The 24035-nt window shown below is 60.5% G+C and overlaps 1 protein-coding gene across 1 annotated transcript in view; it reads right to left on the bottom strand.

Moving 5' to 3' along the window:
• Positions 1-21707, bottom strand: part of MAP3K3 (mitogen-activated protein kinase kinase kinase 3) — a 51609-nt gene extending 29902 nt beyond the window's left edge. The window contains exons 1-3 of the mRNA XM_075580402.1: positions 21515-21707; positions 8242-8363; positions 3182-3222 (exon numbers count right to left, since the gene is read on the bottom strand). Of these exons, the coding sequence (XP_075436517.1) occupies positions 3182-3222; positions 8242-8363; positions 21515-21518 (167 nt within the window). The 5' untranslated portion in view covers positions 21519-21707. The remainder of the gene's footprint in view (positions 1-3181; positions 3223-8241; positions 8364-21514) is intronic.
• Between the last annotated feature and the right edge of the window lie 2328 nt (positions 21708-24035).

Below are 24035 nucleotides of genomic sequence, written 5' to 3'. Positions count from 1 at the left end.
ACACAGGGCGCTCTCACACACAGGGCGCTCTCACACACAGGGCGCTCTCACACACAGGGCGCTCTCACACACAGGGCGCTCTCACACACAGGGCGCTCTCACACACAGGGCGCTCTCACACACAGGGCGCTCTCACACACAGGGCGCTCTCACACACAGGGCGCTCTCACACACAGGGCGCGCTCTCACACACAGGGCGCGCTCTCACACACAGGGCGCGCTCTCACACACAGGGCGCGCTCTCACACACAGGGCGCGCTCTCACACACAGGGCGCGCTCTCACACACAGGGCGCGCTCTCACACACAGGGCGCTCTCACACACAGGGCGCTCTCACACACAGGGCGCTCTCACACACAGGGCGCTCTCACACACAGGGCGCTCTCACACACAGGGCGCTCTCACACACAGGGCGCTCTCACACACAGGGCGCTCTCACACACAGGGCGCTCTCACACACAGGGCGCTCTCACACACAGGGCGCTCTCACACACAGGGCGCTCTCACACACAGGGCGCTCTCACACACAGGGCGCTCTCACACACAGGGCGCTCTCACACACAGGGCGCTCTCACACACAGGGCGCTCTCACACACAGGGCGCTCTCACACACAGGGCGCTCTCACACACAGGGCGCTCTCACACACAGGGCGCTCTCACACACAGGGCGCTCTCACACACAGGGCGCTCTCACACACAGGGCGCTCTCACACACAGGGCGCTCTCACACACAGGGCGCTCTCACACACAGGGCGCTCTCACACACAGGGCGCTCTCACACACAGGGCGCTCTCACACACAGGGCGCTCTCACACACAGGGCGCTCTCACACACAGAGGGCGCTCTCACACACAGAGGGCGCTCTCACACACAGGGCGCTCTCACACACAGGGCGCTCTCACACACAGGGCGCTCTCACACACAGGGCGCTCTCACACACAGGGCGCGCTCTCACACACAGGGCGCGCTCTCACACACAGGGCGCTCTCACACACAGGGCGCTCTCACACACAGGGCGCTCTCACACACAGGGCGCTCTCACACACAGGGCGCTCTCACACACAGGGCGCTCTCACACACAGGGCGCTCTCACACACAGGGCGCTCTCACACACAGGGCGCGCTCTCACACACAGGGCGCTCTCACACACAGGGCGCTCTCACACACAGGGCGCTCTCACACACAGGGCGCTCTCACACACAGGGCGCTCTCACACACAGGGCGCTCTCACACACAGGGCGCTCTCACACACAGGGCGCTCTCACACACAGGGCGCTCTCACACACAGGGCGCTCTCACACACAGGGCGCTCTCACACACAGGGCGCTCTCACACACAGGGCGCTCTGCGCTCGGCCTACTATTCCTAGTTTTTTTTAATGACCGATCCCAGACGCTGATGAGCAGGACGCGATGGCAACGCAATATGCCAGAGCGCGGTACAATGCGGAGTCTGTTGCCGACATGCACCCAGCCTGCTAGCGCCACCCGTCCAGCCGCCTATCACAGTCTGCCGCCACAAAGCAGCCAGCCACCTCCCCCAGTCTGCTGGCACCACGCACCCAGCCGTCTCCCCCAGCCTGCTGCGCCATGCACCCAGCCGTCTCCCCCAGCCTGCTGACGCCATGCACCCAGCCACCTCCCCCAGCCTGCTGGCACCACGCACCCAGCCACCTCCCCCAGCCTGCTGGCGCCAGGCACCCAGCCACCTCCCCCAGCCTGCTGGCACCATGCACCCAGCCACCTCCCCCAGCCTGCTGGCACCATGCACCCAGCCACCTCCCCCAGTCTGCTGGCACCACGCACCCAGCCGCCTCCCCCAGCCTGCTGGCACCATGCACCCAGCCACCTCCCCCAGTCTGCTGGCACCATGCACCCAGCCACCTCCCCCAGCCTGCTGGCACCATGCACCCAGCCACCTCCCCCAGCCTGCTGGCACCATGCACCCAGCCACCTCCCCCAGTCTGCTGGCACCACGCACCCAGCCGCCTCCCCCAGCCTGCTGGCACCATGCACCCAGCCACCTCCCCCAGTCTGCTGGCACCACGCACCCAGCCACCTCCCCCAGCCTGCTGGCACCATGCACCCAGCCACCTCCCCCAGTCTGCTGGCACCATGCACCCAGCCACCTCCCCCAGCCTGCTGGCACCATGCACCCAGCCACCTCCCCCAGTCTGCTGGCACCACGCACCCAGCCGCCTCCCCCAGTCTGCTGGCGCCATGCACCCAGCCACCTCCCCCAGCCTGCTGGCACCATGCACCCAGCCACCTCCCCCAGCCTGCTGGCACCATGCACCCAGCCACCTCCCCCAGTCTGCTGGCACCACGCACCCAGCCGTCTCCCCCAGCCTGCTGCGCCATGCACCCAGCCACCTCCCCCAGCCTGCTGGCACCACGCACCCAGCCACCTCCCCCAGCCTGCTGGCACCACGCACCCAGCCGCTTCCCCCAGCCTGCTGGCGCCAGGCATCCAGCCGCCTCCCCCAGTCTGCTGGCGCCATGCACCCAGCCGTCTCCCCCAGTCTGCTGGCGCCATGCACCCAGCCGTCTCCCCCAGTCTGCTGGCGCCATGCACCCAGCCGTCTCCCCCAGCCTGCTGGCGCCACGCACCCAGCCACCTCCCCCAGCCTGCTGGCGCCAGGCGCCCAGCCGTCTCTAGCAGTCTGCCTATGACACGCACCCAGCCACCTCCCCCAGCCTGCTGGCGCCATGCACCCAGCCGTCTCTAGCAGTCTGCCTATGACACGCACCCAGCCACCTCCCCCAGCCTGCTGGCGCCAGGCGCCCAGCCGTCTCTAGCAGTCTGCCTATGACACGCACCCAGCCACCTCCCCCAGCCTGCTGGCGCCAGGCGCCCAGCCGTCTCTAGCAGTCTGCCTATGACATGCACAGCTCTCTCTCAGCCCAGCCCTCCCTCCCCGAGTAACGCACACGAGGAGCGACCACAGAGGGGAGAAATAAACTGGGGACGGGCAGGGAGATCGTCGGGAAAAGATGCAAAAGAAAGAAAAAAAGAGGAAGAAGTCGGCGCCCGGGACCCGCGAGCCACAAACCTCCGACATTTCCATGTCACGGACGCCTCGCTTTAAGCCCCAGAGGGGGGGCCGCTCGGCCTGGCAGCTTATTTACCACGATGCTTAATAAGCCGTAATAAAAGAGACCCCCCCCCCCCCCCCGCTCACCGCCGCTCTCCGCTGTGTTCAAACTTTATCCGCACGTCGTTCTGAAATAACAGAGGAGACCGTTAGGTTAGGCGCAGTCAGCGCGTCGAAACAAACTGAATACTGCCTGACGAGTCGTGGTTCATTAGGGACAGGGAACGATGGGGGCTGGATAATGATCCTGTATATAGTAGCGGTTCCAAACCTTTTCTGCATTACGCTCCCCCTGCTAGGAAATATTTGAGCCCCTAATGAATGAATCTTGTCTCCAGACTCGTCAGACTATCGGTAACAGAACGTGTGCCCGATCCCAGGCAGTATATAGTGTCCTGAGCACGTGGGGGGAACACACGCTTACTAATCCCCCAAACTGTGTGACCGATCCCAGGCAGTATATAGTGTCCTGAGCGCGTGGGGGGAACACACGCTTAATAATCCCCCAAACTGTGTGCCCGATCCCAGGCAGTATATAGCGTCCTGAGCGCGTGGGGGGAACACACGCTTAATAATCCCCCAAACTGTGTGCCCGATCCCAGGCAGTATATAATGTCCTGAGCACGTGGGGGGAACACACGCTTAATAATCCCCCAAACTGTGTGCCTGATCCCAGGCAGTATATAGCGTCCTGAGCGCGTGGGGGGAACACACGCTTAATAATCCCCCAAACTGTGTGCCCGATCCCAGGCAGTATATAGTGTCCTGAGCGCATGGGGGGAACACACGCTTAATAATCCCCCAAACTGTGTGCCCGATATATACTTATATACTTATAGTATCCCCCAAACTGTGTGCCCGATATATACTTATATACTTATAGTGTCCTGAGCGCGTGGGGGGAACACACGCTTAATAGTCCCCCAAACTGTGTGACCGATCCCAGGCAGTATATAGTGTCCTGAGCGCGTGGGAGGAACACACGCTTAATAATCCCCCAAACTGTGTGACTGATCCCAGGCAGTATATAGTGTCCTGAGCTCGTGGGGGGAACACACGCTTAATAATCCCCCAAACTGTGTGATCGATCCCAGGCAGTATATAGTGTCCTGAGCGCGTTGGGGGGAACACACGCTTAATAATCCCCCAAACTGTGTGCCCGATCCCAGGCAGTATATAGTGTCCTGAGCGCGTGGGGGGAACACACGCTTAATAATCCCCCAAACTGTGTGACCGATCCCAGGCAGTATATAGTGTCCTGAGCGCGTTGGGGGGAACACACGCTTAATAATCCCCCAAACTGTGTGCCCGATCCCAGGCAGTATATAGTGTCCTGAGCGCGTGGGGGGAACACACGCTTAATAATCCCCAAACTGTGTGCCCGATCCCAGGCAGTATATAGTGTCCTGAGCACGTGGGGGGAACACACGCTTAATAATCCCCTAAACTGTGTGACCGATCCCAGGCAGTATATAGTGTCCTGAGCGCGTGGGGGGAACACACGCTTAATAATCCCCCAAACTGTGTGACTGATCCCAGGCAGTATATAGTGTCCTGAGCGTGTGGGGGGAACACACGCTTAATAATCCCCCACACTGTGTGACCGATCCCAGGCAGTATATAGTGTCCTGAGTGTGTGGGGGGGGACACGTTTAATAATCCCCCAAACTGCGTGACCGACCCCAGGCAGTATATAGTGTCCTGAGTGTGTGGGGGGACACACGTTTAATAATCCCCCAAACTATGTGACCGATCCCAGGCAGTATATAGTGTCCTGAGCGTGTGGGGGGACACACGTTTAATAATCCCCCAAACTGTGTGACCGACCCCAGGCAGTATATAGTGTCCTGAGTGTGTGGGGGAACACACGCTTAATAATCCCCCAAACTGTGTGCCCGATCCCAGGCAGTATATAGTGTCCTGAGCACGTGGGGGGAACACACGCTTACTAATCCCCCAAACTGTGTGACCGATCCCAGGCAGTATATAGTGTCCTGAGCGCGTGGAGGGAACACACGCTTAATAATCCCCCAAACTGTGTGCCCGATCCCAGGCAGTATATAGTGTCCTGAGCGCGTGGGGGGAACACACGCTTAATAATCCCCCAAACTGTGTGACTGATCCCAGGCAGTATATAGTGTCCTGAGCACGTGGGACACACGCTTAATAATCCCCCAAACTGTGTGACTGATCCCAGGCAGTATATAGTGTCCTGAGCTCGTGGGGGGAACACACGCGTAATAATCCCCCAAACTGTGTGACCGATCCCAGGCAGTATATAGTGTCCTGAGCTCGTGGGGGGAACACACGCTTAATAATCCCCCAAACTGTGTGATCGATCCCAGGCAGTATATAGTGTCCTGAGCGCATGGGGGGAACACACGCTTAATAATCCCCCAAACTGTGTGCCCGATCCCAGGCAGTATATAGTGTCCTGAGCGCGTGGGGGGAACACACGCTTAATAATCCCCCAAACTGTGTGACCGATCCCAGGCAGTATATAGTGTCCTGAGCGCGTTGGGGGGAACACACGCTTAATAATCCCCCAAACTGTGTGCCCAATCCCAGGCAGTATATAGTGTCCTGAGCGCGTGGGGGGAACACACGCTTAATAATCCCCTAAACTGTGTGACCGATCCCAGGCAGTATATAGTGTCCTGAGCACGTGGGGGGAACACACGCTTAATAATCCCCCAAACTGTGTGACAGATCCCAGGCAGTATATAGTGTCCTGAGCACGTGGGGGTAACACACGCTTAATAATCCCCCCAAACTGTGTGACAGATCCCAGGCAGTGTATAGTGTCCTGAGCGCGTGGGGGGAACACACGCTTAATAATCCCCCAAACTGTGTGACTGATCCCAGGCAGTATATAGTGTCCTGAGCGTGTGGGGGGAACACACGCTTAATAATCCCCCACACTGTGTGACCGATCCCAGGCAGTATATAGTGTCCTGAGTGTGTGGGGGGGACACACGTTTAATAATCCCCCAAACTGTGTGCCCGATCCCAGGCAGTATATAGTGTCCTGAGCGCGTGGGGGGAACACACGCTTAATAATCCCCCAAACTATGTGCCCGATCCCAGGCAGTATATAGTGTCCTGAGCGCGTGGGGGGAACACACGCTTACTAATCCCCCAAACTATGTGACCGATCCCAGGCAGTATATAGTGTCCTGAGTGCGTGGGGGGAACACACACTTAATAATCCCCCAAACTGTGTGACCGATCCCAGGCAGTATATAGTGTCCTGAGCGCGTGGGTGGAACACGCTTAATAATCCCCCAAACTGTGTGCCCGATCCCAGGCAGTATATAGTGTCCTGAGCGCGTGCGGGGAACACACGCTTAATAATCCCCCAAACTGTGTGCCCGATCCCAGGCAGTATATAGTGTCCTGAGCGCGTGCGGGGAACACACGCTTAATAATCCCCCAAACTGTGTGACCGATCCCAGGCAGAATCTCTAGGCAGAGATTCCCACAATGTACCCACACCTTACCCGTCCCGTGTGAGATCCCCAAACCCCACCGTCCCGCGTGAGATCCCCAAACCCCACCGTCCGCGTGAGATCCCCAAACCCCACCGTCCCGTGTGAGATCCCCAAACCCCACCGCCCCGTGTGAGATCCCCAAACCCCACCGTCCCGTGTGAGATCCCCAAACCCCACCGTCCCGCGTGAGATCCCCAAACCCCACCGTCCCGCGTGAGATCCCCAAACCCCACCGTCCCGCGTGAGATCCCCAAACCCCACCGTCCCGCGTGAGATCCCCAAACCCCACCGTCCCGTGTGAGATCCCCAAACCCCACCGTCCCGCGTGAGATCCCCAAACCCCACCGTCCTGCGTGAGATTCCCAAACCCCACCGTCCCGCGTGAGATCCCCAAACCCCACCGTCCCGCGTGAGATCCCCAAACCCCAGCGTCCCGCGTGAGATCCCCAAACCCCAGCGTCCCGCGTGAGATCCCCAAACCCCAGCGTCCCGCGTGAGATCCCCAAACCCCAGCGTCCCGCGTGAGATCCCCAAACCCCAGCGTCCCGCGTGAGATCCCCAAACCCCACCGTTCCGCGTGAGATCCCCAAACCCCACCGTCCCGCGTGAGATCCCCAAACCCCACCGCCCCGTGTGAGATCCCCAAACCCCACCGTCCCGCGTGAGATCCCCAAACCCCACCGTCCCGCGGGAGATCCCCAAACCCCACCGTCCCGTGCGAGAACCCCAAACCCCACCGTCCCGCGGGAGATCCCCAAACCCCACCGTCCCGTGCGAGACCCCCAAACCCCACCGTCCCGTGTGAGACCCCCAAATCCCACCGTCCCGTGTGAGATCCCCAAACCCCACCGTCCCGTGTGAGATCCCCAAATCCCACCGTCCCGTGTGAGATCCCCAAACCCCAGCGTCCCGTGTGAGACCCCCAAATCCCACCGTCCCGTGTGAGATCCCCAAACCCCACCGTCCCGTGTGAGATCCCCAAATCCCACCGTCCCGTGTGAGATCCCCAAATCCCACCGTCCCGTGTGAGATCCCCAAACCCCAGCGTCCCGTGTGAGATCCCCAAACCCCAGCGTCCCGTGTGAGATCCCCAAACCCCACCGTCCCGTGTGAGATCCCCAAACCCCACCGTCCCGTGTGAGATCCCCAAATCCCACCGTCCCGTGTGAGATCCCCAAACCCCACCGTCCCGTGTGAGATCCCCAAACCCCACCGTCCCGCGTGAGATCCCCAAACCCCACCGTCCCGCGTGAGATCCCCAAACCCCACCGTCCCGCGTGAGATCCCCAGACCCCACCGTCCCGCGTGAGATCCCCAAACCCCACCGTCCCGCGTGAGATCCCCAGACCCCACCGTCCCGCGTGAGATCCCCAAACCCCACCGTCCCGTGTGAGATCCCCAAATCCCACCGTCCCGTGTGAGATCCCCAAACCCCACCGTCCCGTGTGAGATCCCCAAACCCCACCGTCCCGTGTGAGATCCCCAAACCCCACCGTCCCGCGTGAGATCCCCAAACCCCACCGTCCCGCGTGAGATCCCCAAACCCCACCGTCCCGCGTGAGATCCCCAAACCCCACCGTCCCGCGTGAGATCCCCAAACCCCACCGTCCCGTGCGAGATCCCCAAACCCCACCGTCCCGTGTGTGAGACCCTCACCTGTTTGTTCGGCTGGCTGCTGGCCTTGTTCTTCATTCCCTCGAACACGGGCAGGCGATGCCGTCTTCCCATCTGGAGGGCTACTAGGTCCTTCATGATGGAGTCCAGAGCCTCCTGCTCGTCTGTGGGGCACAGAATTCAAAAGACGTCAACCCACGCTCTTCAGATGTCACCTACCCACCTTCAAGACCAGTAGAGACATTTCACTGCCCGCCCGAGGTAGAGACCAGAAATCACCACTTACCCCTCGAGCTCAGATAAACCCCCCCACCTATTCCTCCCAAGCCGCCGGTGCCCAGACACCAATCCCCACCAGCTGTGGCCCAGAAACCCCTTCTTTCCCCTAGTCAAGGCCATGTCAACCCCTTCCCCAAGCCAAGGTCCAGACCCCCCCACCCCCCACATTCCTGCCGGCCAGAGCACAAGACACCACCCCTCCGTCGGGGTCCAGATGACAACCTTGACCCCAAGCCGGGCGCCAGACATCACCCCCCCCCCCCCCCAAGACGGGGACAATAGTCAATCCTTTGGCCAAAGCGCCTGCAACCACGTCACGGTTAACCCTTTGCTGCAGGTCCTACACGTTTACCGCTCCACTGGAGGAAGACGTGTCTCTCTATAGACTGGTCATCGCAGGTACACGTGCAGGCCGGGTAGGACCTGCAGTGAAGGGCTAACCGTGACGTTGGCTGCAGCCTTGGCCAAGGCATTGGACTAATGACCCCTTACATCTGAGAAGGACAACCGAGGGGTATTTAGCTTTATTAATCATGTTGGATGCAGCAGCGGGGTTTACTGTCCACTGCCACGGATTAACACCGTGGGGTTTCCGATCTGCAAGCGTCCACCCCGCCCTCCCCCCCGCCAGCCACGCCATTGTGGTAGACGAGTCCCCATTGCTGGGGACAGGACGTCTTGCCTCGTCGGACTGTCATCGTCATGAGAACGCCACCTGCCGGCTTCCCTCCGCGCGTTTCGCCATCGGTGGGCGCCCTGCAAGCCAAAACCTTCACACAATGATGGGACGCAGAGAAGGCAAGTCACAAGGTGCCCGACGGGATACGGGACCGAGTTCAGAACAAGGTGGCAAACAACCTCACGGTGTGAGCACACACACCCCCGCCTCAGACAGGGCAGGATCAGCAAGGGATTCTGGGTAATGACTTGCAAGTGAGCACACAGCGTCACCTTTTGCTTCTCGTCCATTTTAACATAGAATAGCCAATAATCTTTTCCCGCACAGCCTGGGCTACAGAAGTGCAGAGCTTGCAGAGCGACTCACAATTGGACAGTAGAATGTAGCTCAAATAGTCCGTGGTTATATCACAATGAATGAGGAAATAAGTGTCCAGGTAGTCACGCGACGTCCATGAATGAATATGACCAACTGCAATGTGTATGCACCTAGCGATGTCCACTTGACTAGCGCAACTACTGGCGCACTGATATAAACCCAAAAAGTGTAGTATAAAGCATAATGTCCGGTATACACAGGATACATAACAGGACGATATAGCCAAATTACCTGTATACCTTGAGGAGACGTCCACTGTATCCACGGCGTGCATCCACAGGTAAGGAATCCAGGATCGTGTAGGTAGGAAGAGCACAGCCCAACGACATCCAAGGCAGGACCTTGATAAAGTGCCCTCTGCGCGAAACGCGTAGGTGCGCTCGTGAGATCCTTGTCTAGGCATTAGCTTACCGATAAATGGAGCTGTTTACTCTGGCGTTTGCCTGGGATTTCTTCTGATTTGCTCGGTCCCGCCTTGGATGTCGCTGGGCTGTGCGCTACCTACCTACACGATCCTCAGACCTAGTCGCAGACAGCTTTACGGTGACACTGTGTGCGCGTCATTACCCAGAATCCCTGGCTGCAGGGGAAGCACTGTATGCCAGGGCAGGGGTGCACAACTGCGGTCCTCAAGTCCCTCCGAGGTGTCAGGATATCACAGGATATCCCTGCTTCAGCACAGGTGGCTCAATCGGCCCCAGCTTCAGCACAGGCGGCTCAATCAAATATTTGCCACACACTGCACGGGGGAGGGGGTTTGACTCCTGAGGAAGGTTTACAAGCCGAAACGCGTAGCGTCAGTGAAGAGTGAGCCTGTTGATCTACTGCCAGTTTGCTGCTCCAAAAAATCGGGACCGATCGTACCCGGCAGGGACGCGGTCCGCTACCGGAGGTGACGCGACGCACACCGGCAGCCAGGAAGACTGTGGCGGGCGGAAGATCCAAGCAAACCCCTCGTCTGACATTTTTGTGTGTCCATGCTGAAGGATGAAAATGTCAGTGTCATACCATTTCTTCTAATACACATTCCTATTGAACAAACAATGTTGCACTAAATCGTCATCTTTGTCCTATTGAGGAACATAATCCAGAAGACCCTGTTATTCACCTGAGATTGAAGACATCTAAGACTACACCAGTGTAGAAACTGCTCTCTATTTGCTGGGGAAGGGCGAGTCCCCAATTTTTGGCTGATACCGAGAATACACAACATTTGGGAACTTATTGCACTATTGTAGTATCTGTTTGTTTTTTACATGGTGGGACCTGCGCTCCCCAAAGCTACAACTTCTATTTTACACAAGTCCCAGCAACTGTGACCAGTGTCTGAGCGACAATGTGCTTCTGTGTCACATCCACGCAGCCGAGCGAGGGAAGGAAATGAGACAGGAAAACACACAAAAACACACACATTAGACATAATATATACATCAGGGAAAGGGGCAGCCGGGTCTGTGCCACCAATCTCACACAGCGAGCCACGTGGACAGGTCATTATTTGTGAGCGGGGACAGTCCTGTCTCAGGACAGTGACACCAAGACACGCGGACAGGTTATCTGTGAGCGGGGACAGTCCTTTCTCAGGACAGTGACACGCGGACAGGTTATTATCTGTGAGCGGTGACAGTCCTGTCTCAGGACAGTGACACTGAGACACGGGACCAGGTTATCTGTGAGCAGGGACAGTCCTGTCTCAGGACAGTGACACGGTGACACGCAGACAGGTTATTATCTGTGAGCGGGGACAGTCCTGTCTCGGGACAGTGACACAGTGACACGCAGACAGGTTATTATCTGTGAGCGGGGACAGTCCTGTCTCGGGACAGTGACACGGTGACACCGAGACACGTGGACATGTTATTATCTGTGAGCGGGGACCGTCCTGTCTCAGGACAGTGACACGGTGACACCGAGACACGCAGACAGGTTATTATCTGTGAGCGGGGACAGTCCTGTCTCAGGACAGTGACACCGAGACATGCGGACAGGTTATTATCTGTGAGCGGGGACCGTCCTGTCTCAGGACAGTGACACGGTGACACAGATACGCAGACAGGTTATTATTTGTGAGCGGGGACAGTCTTGTCTCAGGACAGTGACACTGTGACACGCGGACAGGTTATTATCTGTGAGCGGGAACAGTCCTGTCTCGGGACAGTGACACAGTGACACCGGAGACACGCAGACAGGTTATTATCTGTGAGCGGGGACCGTCCTGTCTCGGGACAGTGACACGCGGACAGGTTATTATCTGTGAGCGGGGACAGTCCTGTCTCAGGACAGTGACACTGTGACACGCGGACAGGTTATTATCTGTGAGCGGGGACAGTCCTGTCTCGGGACAGTGACACAGTGACACCGAGCCACGCAAACAGGTTATTATCTGTGAGCGGGGACAGTCCTGTCTCGGGACAGTGACACGCGGACAGGTTATTATCTGTGAGCGGGGACAGTCCTGTCTCGGGACAGTGACACGCGGACAGGTTATTATCTGTGAGCGGGGACAGTCCTGTCTCGGGACAGTGACACGGTGACACGCGGACAGGTTATTATCTGTGAGCGGGGACAGTCCTGTCTCGGGACAGTGACACAGTGACACCGGAGCCACGCGGACAGGTTATTATCTGTGAGCGGGGACAGTCCTGTCTCGGGACAGTGACACGCGGACAGGTTATAATCTGTGAGCGGGGACAGTCCTGTCTCGGGACAGTGACACAGTGACACGCGGACAGGTTATTATCTGTGAGCAGGGACAGTCCTGTCTCAGGACAGTGACACGGTGACACAGATACGCAGACAGGTTATTATTTGTGAGCGGGGACAGTCCTGTCTCAGGACAGTGACACGCGGACAGGTTATTATCTGTGAGCGGGAACAGTCCTGTCTCGGGACAGTGACACGGTGACACCGGAGACACGCAGACAGGTTATTATCTGTGAGCGGGGACCGTCCTGTCTCGGGACAGTGACACGCGGACAGGTTATTATCTGTGAGCGGGGACAGTCCTGTCTCGGGACAGTGACACGCGGACAGGTTATTATTTGTGAGCAGGGACAGTCCTGTCTCAGGACAGTGACACTGTGACACGCGGACAGGTTATTATCTGTGAGCGGGGACAGTCCTGTCTCGGGACAGTGACACGGTGACACCGGAGACACGCAGACAGGTTATTATCTGTGAGCGGGGACAGTCCTATCTCGGGACAGTGACACGGTGACACCGAGCCACGCAAACAGGTTATTATCTGTGAGCGGGGACAGTCCTGTCTCGGGACAGTGACACGCGGACAGGTTATTATCTGTGAGCGGGGACAGTCCTGTCTCGGGACAGTGACACGCGGACAGGTTATTATCTGTGAGCGGGGACAGTCCTGTCTCGGGACAGTGACACGGTGACACACGGACAGGTTATTATCTGTGAGCGGGGACAGTCCTGTCTCGGGACAGTGACACGGTGACACGCGGACAGGTTATTATCTGTGAGCGGGGACAGTCCTGTCTCAGGACAGTGACACGCGGACAGGTTATTATCTGAGCGGGGACAGTCCTGTCTAAGGACAGTGACACCGAGCCACGCGGACAGGTTATTATCTGTGAGCGGGGACAGTCCTGTCTCAGGACAGTGACACGCGGACAGGTTATTATCTGTGAGCTGGGACAGTCCTGTCTCGGGACAGTGACACGGTGACATGCGAACAGGTTATTATCTGTGAGCGGGAACAGTCCTGTCTCAGGACAGTGACACGGTGACAGGTTATCTGTGAGCGGTGACAGTCCTGTCTCAAGACAGTGACACGGTGACACGCGGACAGGTTATTATCTGTGAGCGGGGACAGTCCTGTCTCGGGACAGTGACACGGTGACACGCGGACAGGTTATTATCTGTGAGCGGGGACAGTCCTGTCTCAGGACAGTGACACGCGGACAGGTTATTATCTGTGAGCGGGGACAGTCCTGTCTAAGGACAGTGACACCGAGCCACGCGGACAGGTTATTATCTGTGAGCGGGGACAGTCCTGTCTCAGGACAGTGACACGGTGACACGCGGACAGGTTATTATCTGTGAGCTGGGACAGTCCTGTCTCGGGACAGTGACACGCGAACAGGTTATTATCTGTGAGCGGGAACAGTCCTGTCTCAGGACAGTGACACGGCGACAGGTTATCTGTGAGCGGTGACAGTCCTGTCTCAGGACAGTGACACGGAGACACGCGGACAGGTTATTATCTGTGAGCGGGGACAGTCCTGTCTCAGGACAGTGACACGGTGACAGGTTATTATCTGTGAGCGGTGACAGTCCTGTCTCAGGACAGTGACACGGAGACACGCGGACAGGTTATTATCTGTGAGCAGGGACAGTCCTGTCTCAGGGCAGTGACACAGTGACACGCGGACAGGTTATTATCTGTGAGCGGTGACAGTCCTGTCTCAGGACAGTGACACGGAGACAGGTTATTATCTGTGAGCGGGGACAGTCCTGTCTCAGGACAGTGACACGGTGACACACGGACAGGTTATTATCTGTGAGCGGGGACAGTCCTGTCTCAGGACAGTGACACGGTGACACGCGGACAGGTTATTATCTGTGAGCGGGGACAGTCCTGTCTCAGGGCAGTGACACAGTGACACGCGGACAGGTTATTATCTGTGAGCGGGGACAGTCCTGTCTCAGGACAGTGACACAGTGACACCGAGACACGCGGACAGGTTATTATCTGTGCGCGGTGACAGTCCTGTCTCAGGACAGTGACACAGTGACAGGTTATTATCTGTGAGCGGGGACAGTCCTGTCTCAGGACAGTGACACGGTGACAGGTTATTATCTGTGAGCGGTGACAGTCCTGTCTCAGGACAGTGACACGGAGACACGCGGACAGGTTATTATCTGTGAGCAGGGACAGTCCTGTCTCAGGGCAGTGACACAGTGACACGCGGACAGGTTATTATCTGTGAGCGGTGACAGTCCTGTCTCAGGACAGTGACACGGAGACAGGTTATTATCTGTGAGCGGGGACAGTCCTGTCTCAGGACAGTGACACGGTGACACACGGACAGGTTATTATCTGTGAGCGGGGACAGTCCTGTCTCAGGACAGTGACACGGTGACACGCGGACAGGTTATTATCTGTGAGCGGTGACAGTCCTGTCTCAGGACAGTGACACGGAGACACGCGGACAGGTTATTATCTGTGAGCAGGGACAGTCCTGTCTCAGGGCAGTGACACAGTGACACGCGGACAGGTTATTATCTGTGAGCGGTGACAGTCCTGTCTCAGGACAGTGACACGGAGACAGGTTATTATCTGTGAGCGGGGACAGTCCTGTCTCAGGACAGTGACACGGTGACACACGGACAGGTTATTATCTGTGAGCGGGGACAGTCCTGTCTCAGGACAGTGACACGCGGACACGCGGACAGGTTATTATCTGTGAGCGGTGACAGTCCTGTCTCAGGACAGTGACACGGAGACACGCGGACAGGTTATTATCTGTGAGCAGGGACAGTCCTGTCTCAGGGCAGTGACACAGTGACACACGGACAGGTTATTATCTGTGAGCGGGGACAGTCCTGTCTCAGGACAGTGACACAGTGACACCGAGACACGCGGACAGGTTATTATCTGTGAGCGGTGACAGTCCTGTCTCAGGACAGTGACACAGTGACACGCGGACAGGTTATTATCTGTGAGCGGGGACAGTCCTGTCTCAGGACAGTGACACGGTGACAGGTTATTATCTGTGAGCGGTGACAGTCCTGTCTCAGGACAGTGACACGGAGACACGCGGACAGGTTATTATCTGTGAGCAGGGACAGTCCTGTCTCAGGGCAGTGACACAGTGACACGCGGACAGGTTATTATCTGTGAGCGGTGACAGTCCTGTCTCAGGACAGTGACACGGAGACAGGTTATTATCTGTGAGCGGGGACAGTCCTGTCTCAGGACAGTGACACGGTGACACACGGACAGGTTATTATCTGTGAGCGGGGACAGTCCTGTCTCAGGACAGTGACACGGTGACACGCGGACAGGTTATTATCTGTGAGCGGGGACAGTCCTGTCTCAGGACAGTGACACGGTGACACGCGGACAGGTTATTATCTGTGAGCGGGGACAGTCCTGTCTCAGGGCAGTGACACAGTGACACGCGGACAGGTTATTATCTGTGAGCGGGGACAGTCCTGTCTCAGGACAGTGACACAGTGACACCGAGGCACGCGGACAGGTTATTATCTGTGAGCGGTGACAGTCCTGTCTCAGGACAGTGACACAGTGACACGCGGACAGGTTATTATCTGTGAGCGGTGACAGTCCTGTCTCAGGACAGTGACACAGTGACACGCGGACAGGTTATCTGTGAGCGGTGACAGTCCTGTCTCAGGACAGTGACACGCAGACAGGTTATTTGTCTCGGGACAGTGACACCTCCCACGTCTCCCCCAGTGCCCCCCCCTCACTTCTCTCTCCCCCCAGTGTCCACCACACCTCTCCCCCCAGTGTCCCCCCCCCACACAACTCTCCCCCAGTGTTCCCCCACACACACCTCTCCTTTCCCCCCAGTGTCCCCCACACACCTTTCCCCGTGTCCCCCACACACACCTCTCCTCTCCCCCCAGTGTCCCCCCACATCATTCCCCCCACCCTCTCTCTGCTCCCCCCCACACACCTCTCCTCTCCCCCCCAGTGTCCCCCCGCACACCTCTCCCCCCAGTGTCCCCCCCACACACACACCTCTCCTCTCCCCCCCCAGTGTCCCCCACACACCTCTCCTCTCCCCCCCAGTGTCCCCCACACACCTCTCCTCTCCCCCCCCAGTGTCCCCCCCACACACCTCTCCCCCCCAAGTGTCCCCCCCACAAACCTCTCCTCTCCCCCCCACACACCTCTCCCCCCAAGTGTCCCCCCCACAAACCTCTCCTCTCCCCCCCACACACCTCTCCCCCCAAGTGTCCCCCCCCACAAACCTCTCCTCTCCTCCCCCAGTGTCCCCCCCACACACCTCTCCTCCCTCAGTGTCCCCCCCACACACCTCTCCTCCCCCAGTGTCCCCCCCACACACCTCTCCCCCCAGTGTGTGTCCCCCACACACCTCTCCCCCCAGTGTCCCCCCCCCCACACCTCTCCCCCCGTGTCCCCCACACCTCCCCCCCCGTGTGTCCCCCACACACACACACACCTCTCCTCTCCCCCCACGCCTCTCCTCTCCCCCCAGTGTCCCCCCCACACACACCTCTCCCCCCAGTGTGTCCCCCACACACACACCTCTCCCCCCAGTGTCCCCCCCCCACACACACCTCTCCCCCCAGTGTCCCCCCCCCACACACACCTCTCCCCCCAGTCCCCCCCCACACACGCCTCTCCCCCCTGTGTCCCCCCCCACACACGCCTCTCCCCCCAGTGTCCCCCCCACACACACGCCTCTCCCCCCAGTGTCCCCCCCCACACACGCCTCTCCCCCCCGTGTGTCCCCCACACACGTCTCCTCTCCCCCCCACGCCTCTCCTCTCCCCCCAGTGTCCCCCTCCACCTCTCCCCCAGTGTCCCCCTCCACCACTCCCCTCCCCCCTCTTCCCCCCAGTGTCCCCCTCCACCACTCCCCCCCTCTTATTCCCCCCAGTGTCCCCCTCCACCACTCCCCCCCTCTTATTCCCCCCAGTGTCCCCCTCCACCACTCCCCTCCCCCTCTCTCTTCTTCCCCCCAGTGTCCCCCTCTCTCTTCTTCCCCCCCAGTGTCCCCCTCCACCACTCCCCTCCCCCTCTCTCTTCTTCCCCCCAGTGTCCCCCTCTCTCTTCTTCCCCCCCAGTGTCCCCCTCCACCACTCCCCTCCCCCTCTTTCTTCTTCCCCCCAGTGTCCCCCTCTCTCTTCTTCCCCCCAGTGTCCCCCCACACACCTCTCCCCCCGTGTCCCCCACACCTCTCTTCTCCCCCCAGTGTCCCCCCCACACCTCTCCCCAGTGTCCCCCTCCACCACTCCCCTCCCCCTCTCTCTTCTTCCCCCCAGTGTCCCCCTCTCTCTTCTTCCCGCCAGTGTCCCCCTCTCTCTTCTTCCCCCCAGTGTCCCCCTCCACCACTCCCCTCCCCCTCTTTCTTCTTCCCCCCAGTGTCCCCCTCTCTCTTCTTCCCCCCAGTGTCCCCCCACACACCTCTCCCCCCGTGTCCCCCACACCTCTCTTCTCCCCCCAGTGTCCCCCCCACACCTCTCCCCAGTGTCCCCCTCCACCACTCCCCTCCCCCTCTCTCTTCTTCCCCCCAGTGTCCCCCTCTCTCTTCTTCCCGCCAGTGTCCCCCTCTCTCTTCTTCCCCCCAGTGTCCCCCTCTCTCTTCTTCCCCCCCAGTGTCCCCCTCTCTCTTCTTCCCCCCAGTGTCCCCCTCCACCACTCCCCTCCCCCTCTCTCTTCTTCCCCCCAGTGTCCCCCTCTCTCTTCTCCCCCCAGTGTCCCGTCCCCCCACACACACCTCTCCCCCCAGTGTCCCCCCCCCCCCACACACCTCTCCCCCCAGTGTCCCCCCCCCACACACGCCTCTCCCCCCAGTGTCCCCCCCCCACACACGCCTCTCCCCCCAGTGTCCCCCCCCCACACGCCTCTCCCCCCAGTGTCCCCCCCACACACACCTCTCCCCCCAGTGTCCCCCCCCACACACGCCTCTCCCCCCACACACGCCTCTCCCCCCAGTGTCCCCCCCACACACGCCTCTCCCCCCCAGTGTCCCCCCCACACACACCTCTCCCCCCGTGTCCCCCCCCACACACACCTCTCCCCCCCGTGTGTCCCCCACACACCTCTCCTCTCCCCCCCACGCCTCTCCTCTCCCCCCAGTGTCCCCCTCCACCTCTCCCCCAGTGTCCCCCTCCACCACTCCCCTCCCCCCTCTTCCCCCCAGTGTCCCCCTCCACCACTCCCCCCCTCTTCCCCCCAGTGTCCCCCTCCACCACTCCCCCCCTCTTCTTCCCCCCAGTGTTCCCCTCCACCACTCCCCTCCCCCTCTCTCTTCTTCCCCCCAGTGTCCCCCTCTCTCTTCTTCCCCCCAGTGTCCCCCTCTCTCTTCTTCCCCCCCAGTGTCCCCCTCCACCACTCCCCTCCCCCTCTCTCTTCTTCCCCCCAGTGTCCCCCTCTCTCTTCTTTCCCCCCCAGTGTCCCCCTCCACCACTCCCCTCCCCCTCTCTCTTCTTCCCCCCAGTGTCCCCCTCTCTCTTCTTCCCCCCAGTGTCCCCCTCTCTCTTCTTCCCCCCAGTGTCCCCCTTTCTCTTCTTCCCCCCCCAGTGTCCCCCTCCACCACTCCCCTCCCCCTCTTCTTCCCCCCAGTGTCCCCCTCTCTCTTCTTCCCCCCAGTGTCCCCCCACACACCTCTCCCCCCGTGTCCCCCACACCTCTCTTCTCCCCCCAGTGTCCCCCCACACCTCTCCCCAGTGTCCCCCTCCACCACTCCCCTCCCCTCTCTTCTTCCCCCCAGTGTCCCCCTCTCTCTTCTTCCCCCCAGTGTCCCTCTCTCTTCTTCCCCCCCAGTGTCCCCCTCTCTCTTCTTCCCCCCCAGTGTCCCCCTCTCTCTTCTTCCCCCCCAGTGTCCCCCTCCACCACTCCCCTCCCCCTCTCTCTTCTTCCCCCCAGTGTCCCCCTCTCTCTTCCTCCCCCCGTGTGTCCCCCACACCTCTCTTCTCCCCCCAGTGTCCCCCCACACACCTCTCCCCCAGTGTCCCCCTCCACCACTCCCCTCCCCCTCTCTCTTCTTCCCCCCAGTGTCCCCCTCTCTCTTCTTCCCCCCAGTGTCCCCCTCTCTCTTCTTCCCCCCAGTGTCCCCCTCTCTCTTCTTCCCCCCAGTGTCCCCCTCTCTCTTCTTCCCCCCCAGTGTCCCCCTCCACCACTCCCCTCCCCCTCTCTCTTCTTCCCCCCAGTGTCCCCCTCTCTCTTCTTCCCCCCAGTGTCCCCCTCTCTCTTCTTCCCCCCAGTGTCCCCCTCTCTCTTCTTCCCCCCAGTGTCCCCCCACACACCTCTCCCCCCGTGTCCCCCACACCTCTCTTCTCCCCCCAGTGTCCCCCCCACACCTCTCCCCAGTGTCCCCCTCCACCACTCCCCTCCCCCTCTCTCTTCTTCCCCCCAGTGTCCCCCTCTCTCTTCTTCCCCCCAGTGTCCCCCTCTCTCTTCTTCCCCCCCAGTGTCCCCCTCCACCACTCCCCTCCCCCTCTCTCTTCTTCCCCCCAGTGTCCCCCTCTCTCTTCTTCCCCCCAGTGTCCCCCTCTTTCTTCTTCCCCCCAGTGTCCCCCTCTCTCTTCTTCCCCCCAGTGTCCCCCCACACACCTCTCCCCCCGTGTCCCCCACACCTCTCTTCTCCCCCCAGTGTCCCCCCCAGTGTCCCCCCCACACCTCTCCCCAGTGTCCCCCTCCACCACTCCCCTCCCCCTCTCTCTTCTTCCCCCCAGTGTCCCCCTCTCTCTTCTTCCCCCCAGTGTCCCCCTCTCTCTTCTTCCCCCCAGTGTCCCCCTCTCTCTTCTTCCCCCCCAGTGTCCCCCTCCACCACTCCCCTCCCCCTCTCTCTTCCTCCCCCCAGTGTCCCCCTCTCTCTTCTTCCCCCCAGTGTCCCCCCACACACCTCTCCCCCCGTGTCCCCCCCACACCTCTCTTCTCCCCCCAGTGTCCCCCCACACACCTCTCCCCCAGTGTCCCCCTCCATCACTCCCCTCCCCCTCTCTCTTCTTCCCCCCAGTGTCCCCCTCTCTCTTCTTCCCCCCGTGTCCCCCTCCACCACTCCCCTCCCCCTCTCTCTTCTTCCCCCCAGTGTCCCCCTCTCTCTTCTTCCCCCCAGTGTCCCCCCACACACCTCTCCCCCCGTGTCCCCCCCACACCTCTCTTCTCCCCCCAGTGTCCCCCCACACACCTCTCCCCCAGTGTCCCCCTCCACCACTCCCCTCCCCCTCTCTCTTCTTCCCCCCAGTGTCCCCCTCTCTCTTCTTCCCCCCGTGTCCCCCTCCACCACTCCCCTCCCCCTCTCTCTTCTTCCCCCCAGTGTCCCCCTCTCTCTTCTTCCCCCCCAGTGTCCACCTCCACCCCTCCCCCTCTCTCTTCTTCCACCCAGTGTCCCCCTCTCTCTTCTCCCCCCAGTGTCCCCCCCCCCACACCTCTCCCCCAGTGTCCCCCTCCACCACTCCCCTCCCCCTCTCTCTTCTTCCCCCCAGTGTCCCCCTCTCTCTTCTTCCCCCCAGTATCCCCCTCTCTCTTCTTCCCCCCCAGTGTCCCCCTCCCCCACTCCCCTCCCCCTCTCTCTTCTTCCCCCCCGTATCCCCCTCTCTCTTCTTCCCCCCCAGTGTCCCCCTCCACCACTCCCCTCCCCCTCTCTCTTCTTCCCCCCAGTGTCCCCCTCTCTCTTCTTCCCCCCAGTGTCCCCCTCTCTCTTCTTCCCCCCCAGTGTCCCCCTCCACCACTCCCCTCCCCCTCTCTCTTCTTCCCCCCAGTGTCCCCCTCTCTCTTCTTCCCCCCAGTGTCCCCCTCTCTCTTCTTCCCCCCAGTGTCCCCCTCTCTCTTCTTCCCCCCAGTGTCCCCCTCTCTCTTCTTCCCCCCCAGTGTCCCCCTCCACCACTCCCCTCCCCCTCTCTCTTCTTCCCCCCAGTGTCCCCCTCTCTCTTCTTCCCCCCCAGTGTCCCCCTCCACCACTCCCCTCCCCCTCTCTCTTCTTCCCCCCTGTGTCCCCCTCCACCACTCCCCTCCCCCTCTCTCTTCTTCCCCCCAGTGTCCCCCTCTCTCTTCTTCCCCCCCAGTGTCCCCCTCCACCACTCCCCTCCCCCTCTCTCTTCTTCCCCCCTGTGTCCCCCTCCACCACTCCCCTCCCCCCTCTCTCTTCTTCCCCCCCAGTGTCCACCTCCACCACTCCCCTCCCTTCTTCCCCCCAGTGTCCCCCTCTCTCTTCTCCCCCCAGTGTGTCCCCCTCCACCACTCCCCCTCTCTCTTCTTCCCCCCAGTGTCCCCCTCCCCCACCACCACACACTCACCCATGTTGGCGCACCGCCCCCGGGGTTGTGTCTGCTCCTCCCTCCTCAGCCCCGCGGGCTCATGTCGGGTCACCTCAGTCCTCTCATATCCGGGTGTTCTTTTCTTCTTTTTTTAACTCGGGCGTCAAGAGACTCCGCGGCTCCTCCGGCCGGCGGTGACGCGCACGCAAAGCGCGGTCCCGCGGCTTCCCCCCTTTACCTTCCTCTGACAGGCCCGCCGAGCTGTCCATCACTGTGGCGTCACTGCGCGGAAAGGGGTGGAGCTGCTCGGGCGGAGAGCCAATGCCCGGCTGACGCAGGCGCGGAGTCCCCGCCCCCTCTCGCTGGGCGCCAGCCAACCAGGGAACAAGCAGCGCCATGGGCCGCGTGACCGGTGACGTACAGTCCGTGTGGGCGGGGCTGCCGCTGACAGCTGTCAGCAGGCGGCACGGAGAGGGGCGGGGCCTGCCCGTTGCCGTGGTTACAGCCCAGCTTCACTGAGGCCTACCTCCCAGGCGGCCAGGCCTGACCTCAGAGTGCAAGCTCTGCTGCCCACCGACCCCCCCCCACCCCTCACCTGTTAATGTGTCTTACATCGACCCCAGGGTCTCCCTATGGCAGCTGTGCACACAACGAGGCGGGGGTCTGGGACGTGGGGGGGGGGGGGGGGGGGGGAGAGGGGGTTGGGGGAGAGGGAGTTGGGATTGGGGGAGGGAGAGGGGATTGGTGTGGGGAGGGAGAGGGGATTGGTGGGGGGAGGGAGAGGGGATTGGTGGGGGGAGGGAGAGGGGATTGGTGGGGAGAGAGGGGGTTGGTGGGGGAGAGGGAGTTGGTGGGGGAGAGGGCGAGGGGATTGGTGGGGGGAGAGGGGGTTGGTGGGGGAGAGGGGATTGGTGGGGGGAGAGGGGATTGGTGGGGGGAGAGGGGGTTGGTGGGGGAGAGGGGATTGGTGGGGGAGAGGGGATTGGTGGGGGGGAGAGGGGATTGGTGGGGGGGGGAGGAGATTGGTGCGGGGGGAGGGGATTGGTTGGGGGAGAGTGGGTTGGGGGGGAAGGGAGGGAGAGGGGGTTGGTGGGGGGAGAGGGGGTTGGGGGGGGAAGGTTGTGAGAGGGGGTTGGTGGGGGGGAGAAGGGAGGGGGTGGGTTGGGGGGGAAGGGAGGGAGAGGGGGGTTGGGAGGGAGGGTTGGGGGGGAAGGGAGGGAGAGCGGGTTGGTGGGAGGAGAGGGGATGGGGGGCGAAGGGGAGAGGGTTGGGGGGCGAAGGGGAGGGGATTGGGGGGAGGGAGAGGGTGTCATCTGAATCGTGGGAGGGGCGTTTGGGTCGTAGGGGGGTGTCTGGGTTGTGGGAGGGGGTGTCTGGGTCGTGGGGGGTTCTGGGTCGTGCGGGGGGCATCTGGGTCGTGGGGGGTTCTGGGTCGTGGGGGGACATCTGGATCGTGGGGGTTGGGCACATCTGGGTCGTGGGAGGGCCGCCTGGGTTGTGGGGGGGGGGGCCGCATCTGGGTCGTGGGGGGGGGGGGGCGTCTGGGTCATTGAGGGGGTGCGTCTGGGTGGCGTCACTGAGCTGGTTCGCCCTCATTGGGGGAACCGTTCATGTCATCCGGTCGTCAACGCAGGAAATTCAAACTTGCTTCTAGCGCACAGCGCCGGTCTCCCCGTCGCGCGTACTGTAGACGTTTGTTTTCGGCGCCAGTGACATCGCTCGCGCCGTCTCCTGCACTATGGACGCAGCCATACAGTACCTTTTTTTTTGGGTGGGGGGGGATATTCAAAATGGAGGACACAAACAATGACCGTTTCCAAGATGTCCGAAGCAATACTTATGTCCACATCTGCAGTGACAATACCAAATGTTGAAAAAAAAGGATCAACAGTAAATGCACTCACATGCTATACGACCTTACGAGCGGATTACAACGTGCCATCCGCAGGCTTGAGGAGCTGGTAGCGCGGTGTGTGTAGAGGCTTGGTCCCGCGTCTATCTCCTCCTCGCGGCCGCGACTCGGAGCGCCAGGTCTACCTCAGATGACGTCACTAATACACCGCCGCTCCTCTCCTCAGCCGGCTCACGCACGCAGTAACACACGTACAATCTAAGCTCCACCCTACGCGCGTTTCGTGACTACTGACGTCACTTCTTCAGGGGTAATTACTTGTCAAGCCTGCGGACGGCACGTTGTAATCCGCTCGTAAGGTCGTACAGCATGTGAGTGCATTTGCTGTTGATCTTGTTTAATTAAATTTTGTTACGGTGCTACACATTGGCATTTTTTTATTATTTTTATGTATCTTTCGTGACTGTGATTGATCCGTGTGGAGAGGGCAATTATCACTACCTGAAGACCCACTGCTATCCAGTCTCACACACCAGAGCACCAGCTAAAGATACCTTTCAAGGCCTTTTGCTATCTGCTTTCATGCAAGTAGTTAGCAGCTGCGTGGGTGGGATCTCCGGTATCAGAGAGCACTGCGCAATGGTCCTTTGGTTTTGTCTGATTTCAGATACACTTTCACCAGCAAAGAATCTCTGAAAGACCATCTGT

Source organism: Ascaphus truei, chromosome 23 (genome assembly GCF_040206685.1).
Source record: "Ascaphus truei isolate aAscTru1 chromosome 23, aAscTru1.hap1, whole genome shotgun sequence".
Taxonomy (NCBI): domain Eukaryota; kingdom Metazoa; phylum Chordata; class Amphibia; order Anura; family Ascaphidae; genus Ascaphus; species Ascaphus truei.
The sequence above is the reverse complement of the archived record's forward strand: the minus strand, read 5'-3'. Positions and strand labels throughout refer to the sequence as shown.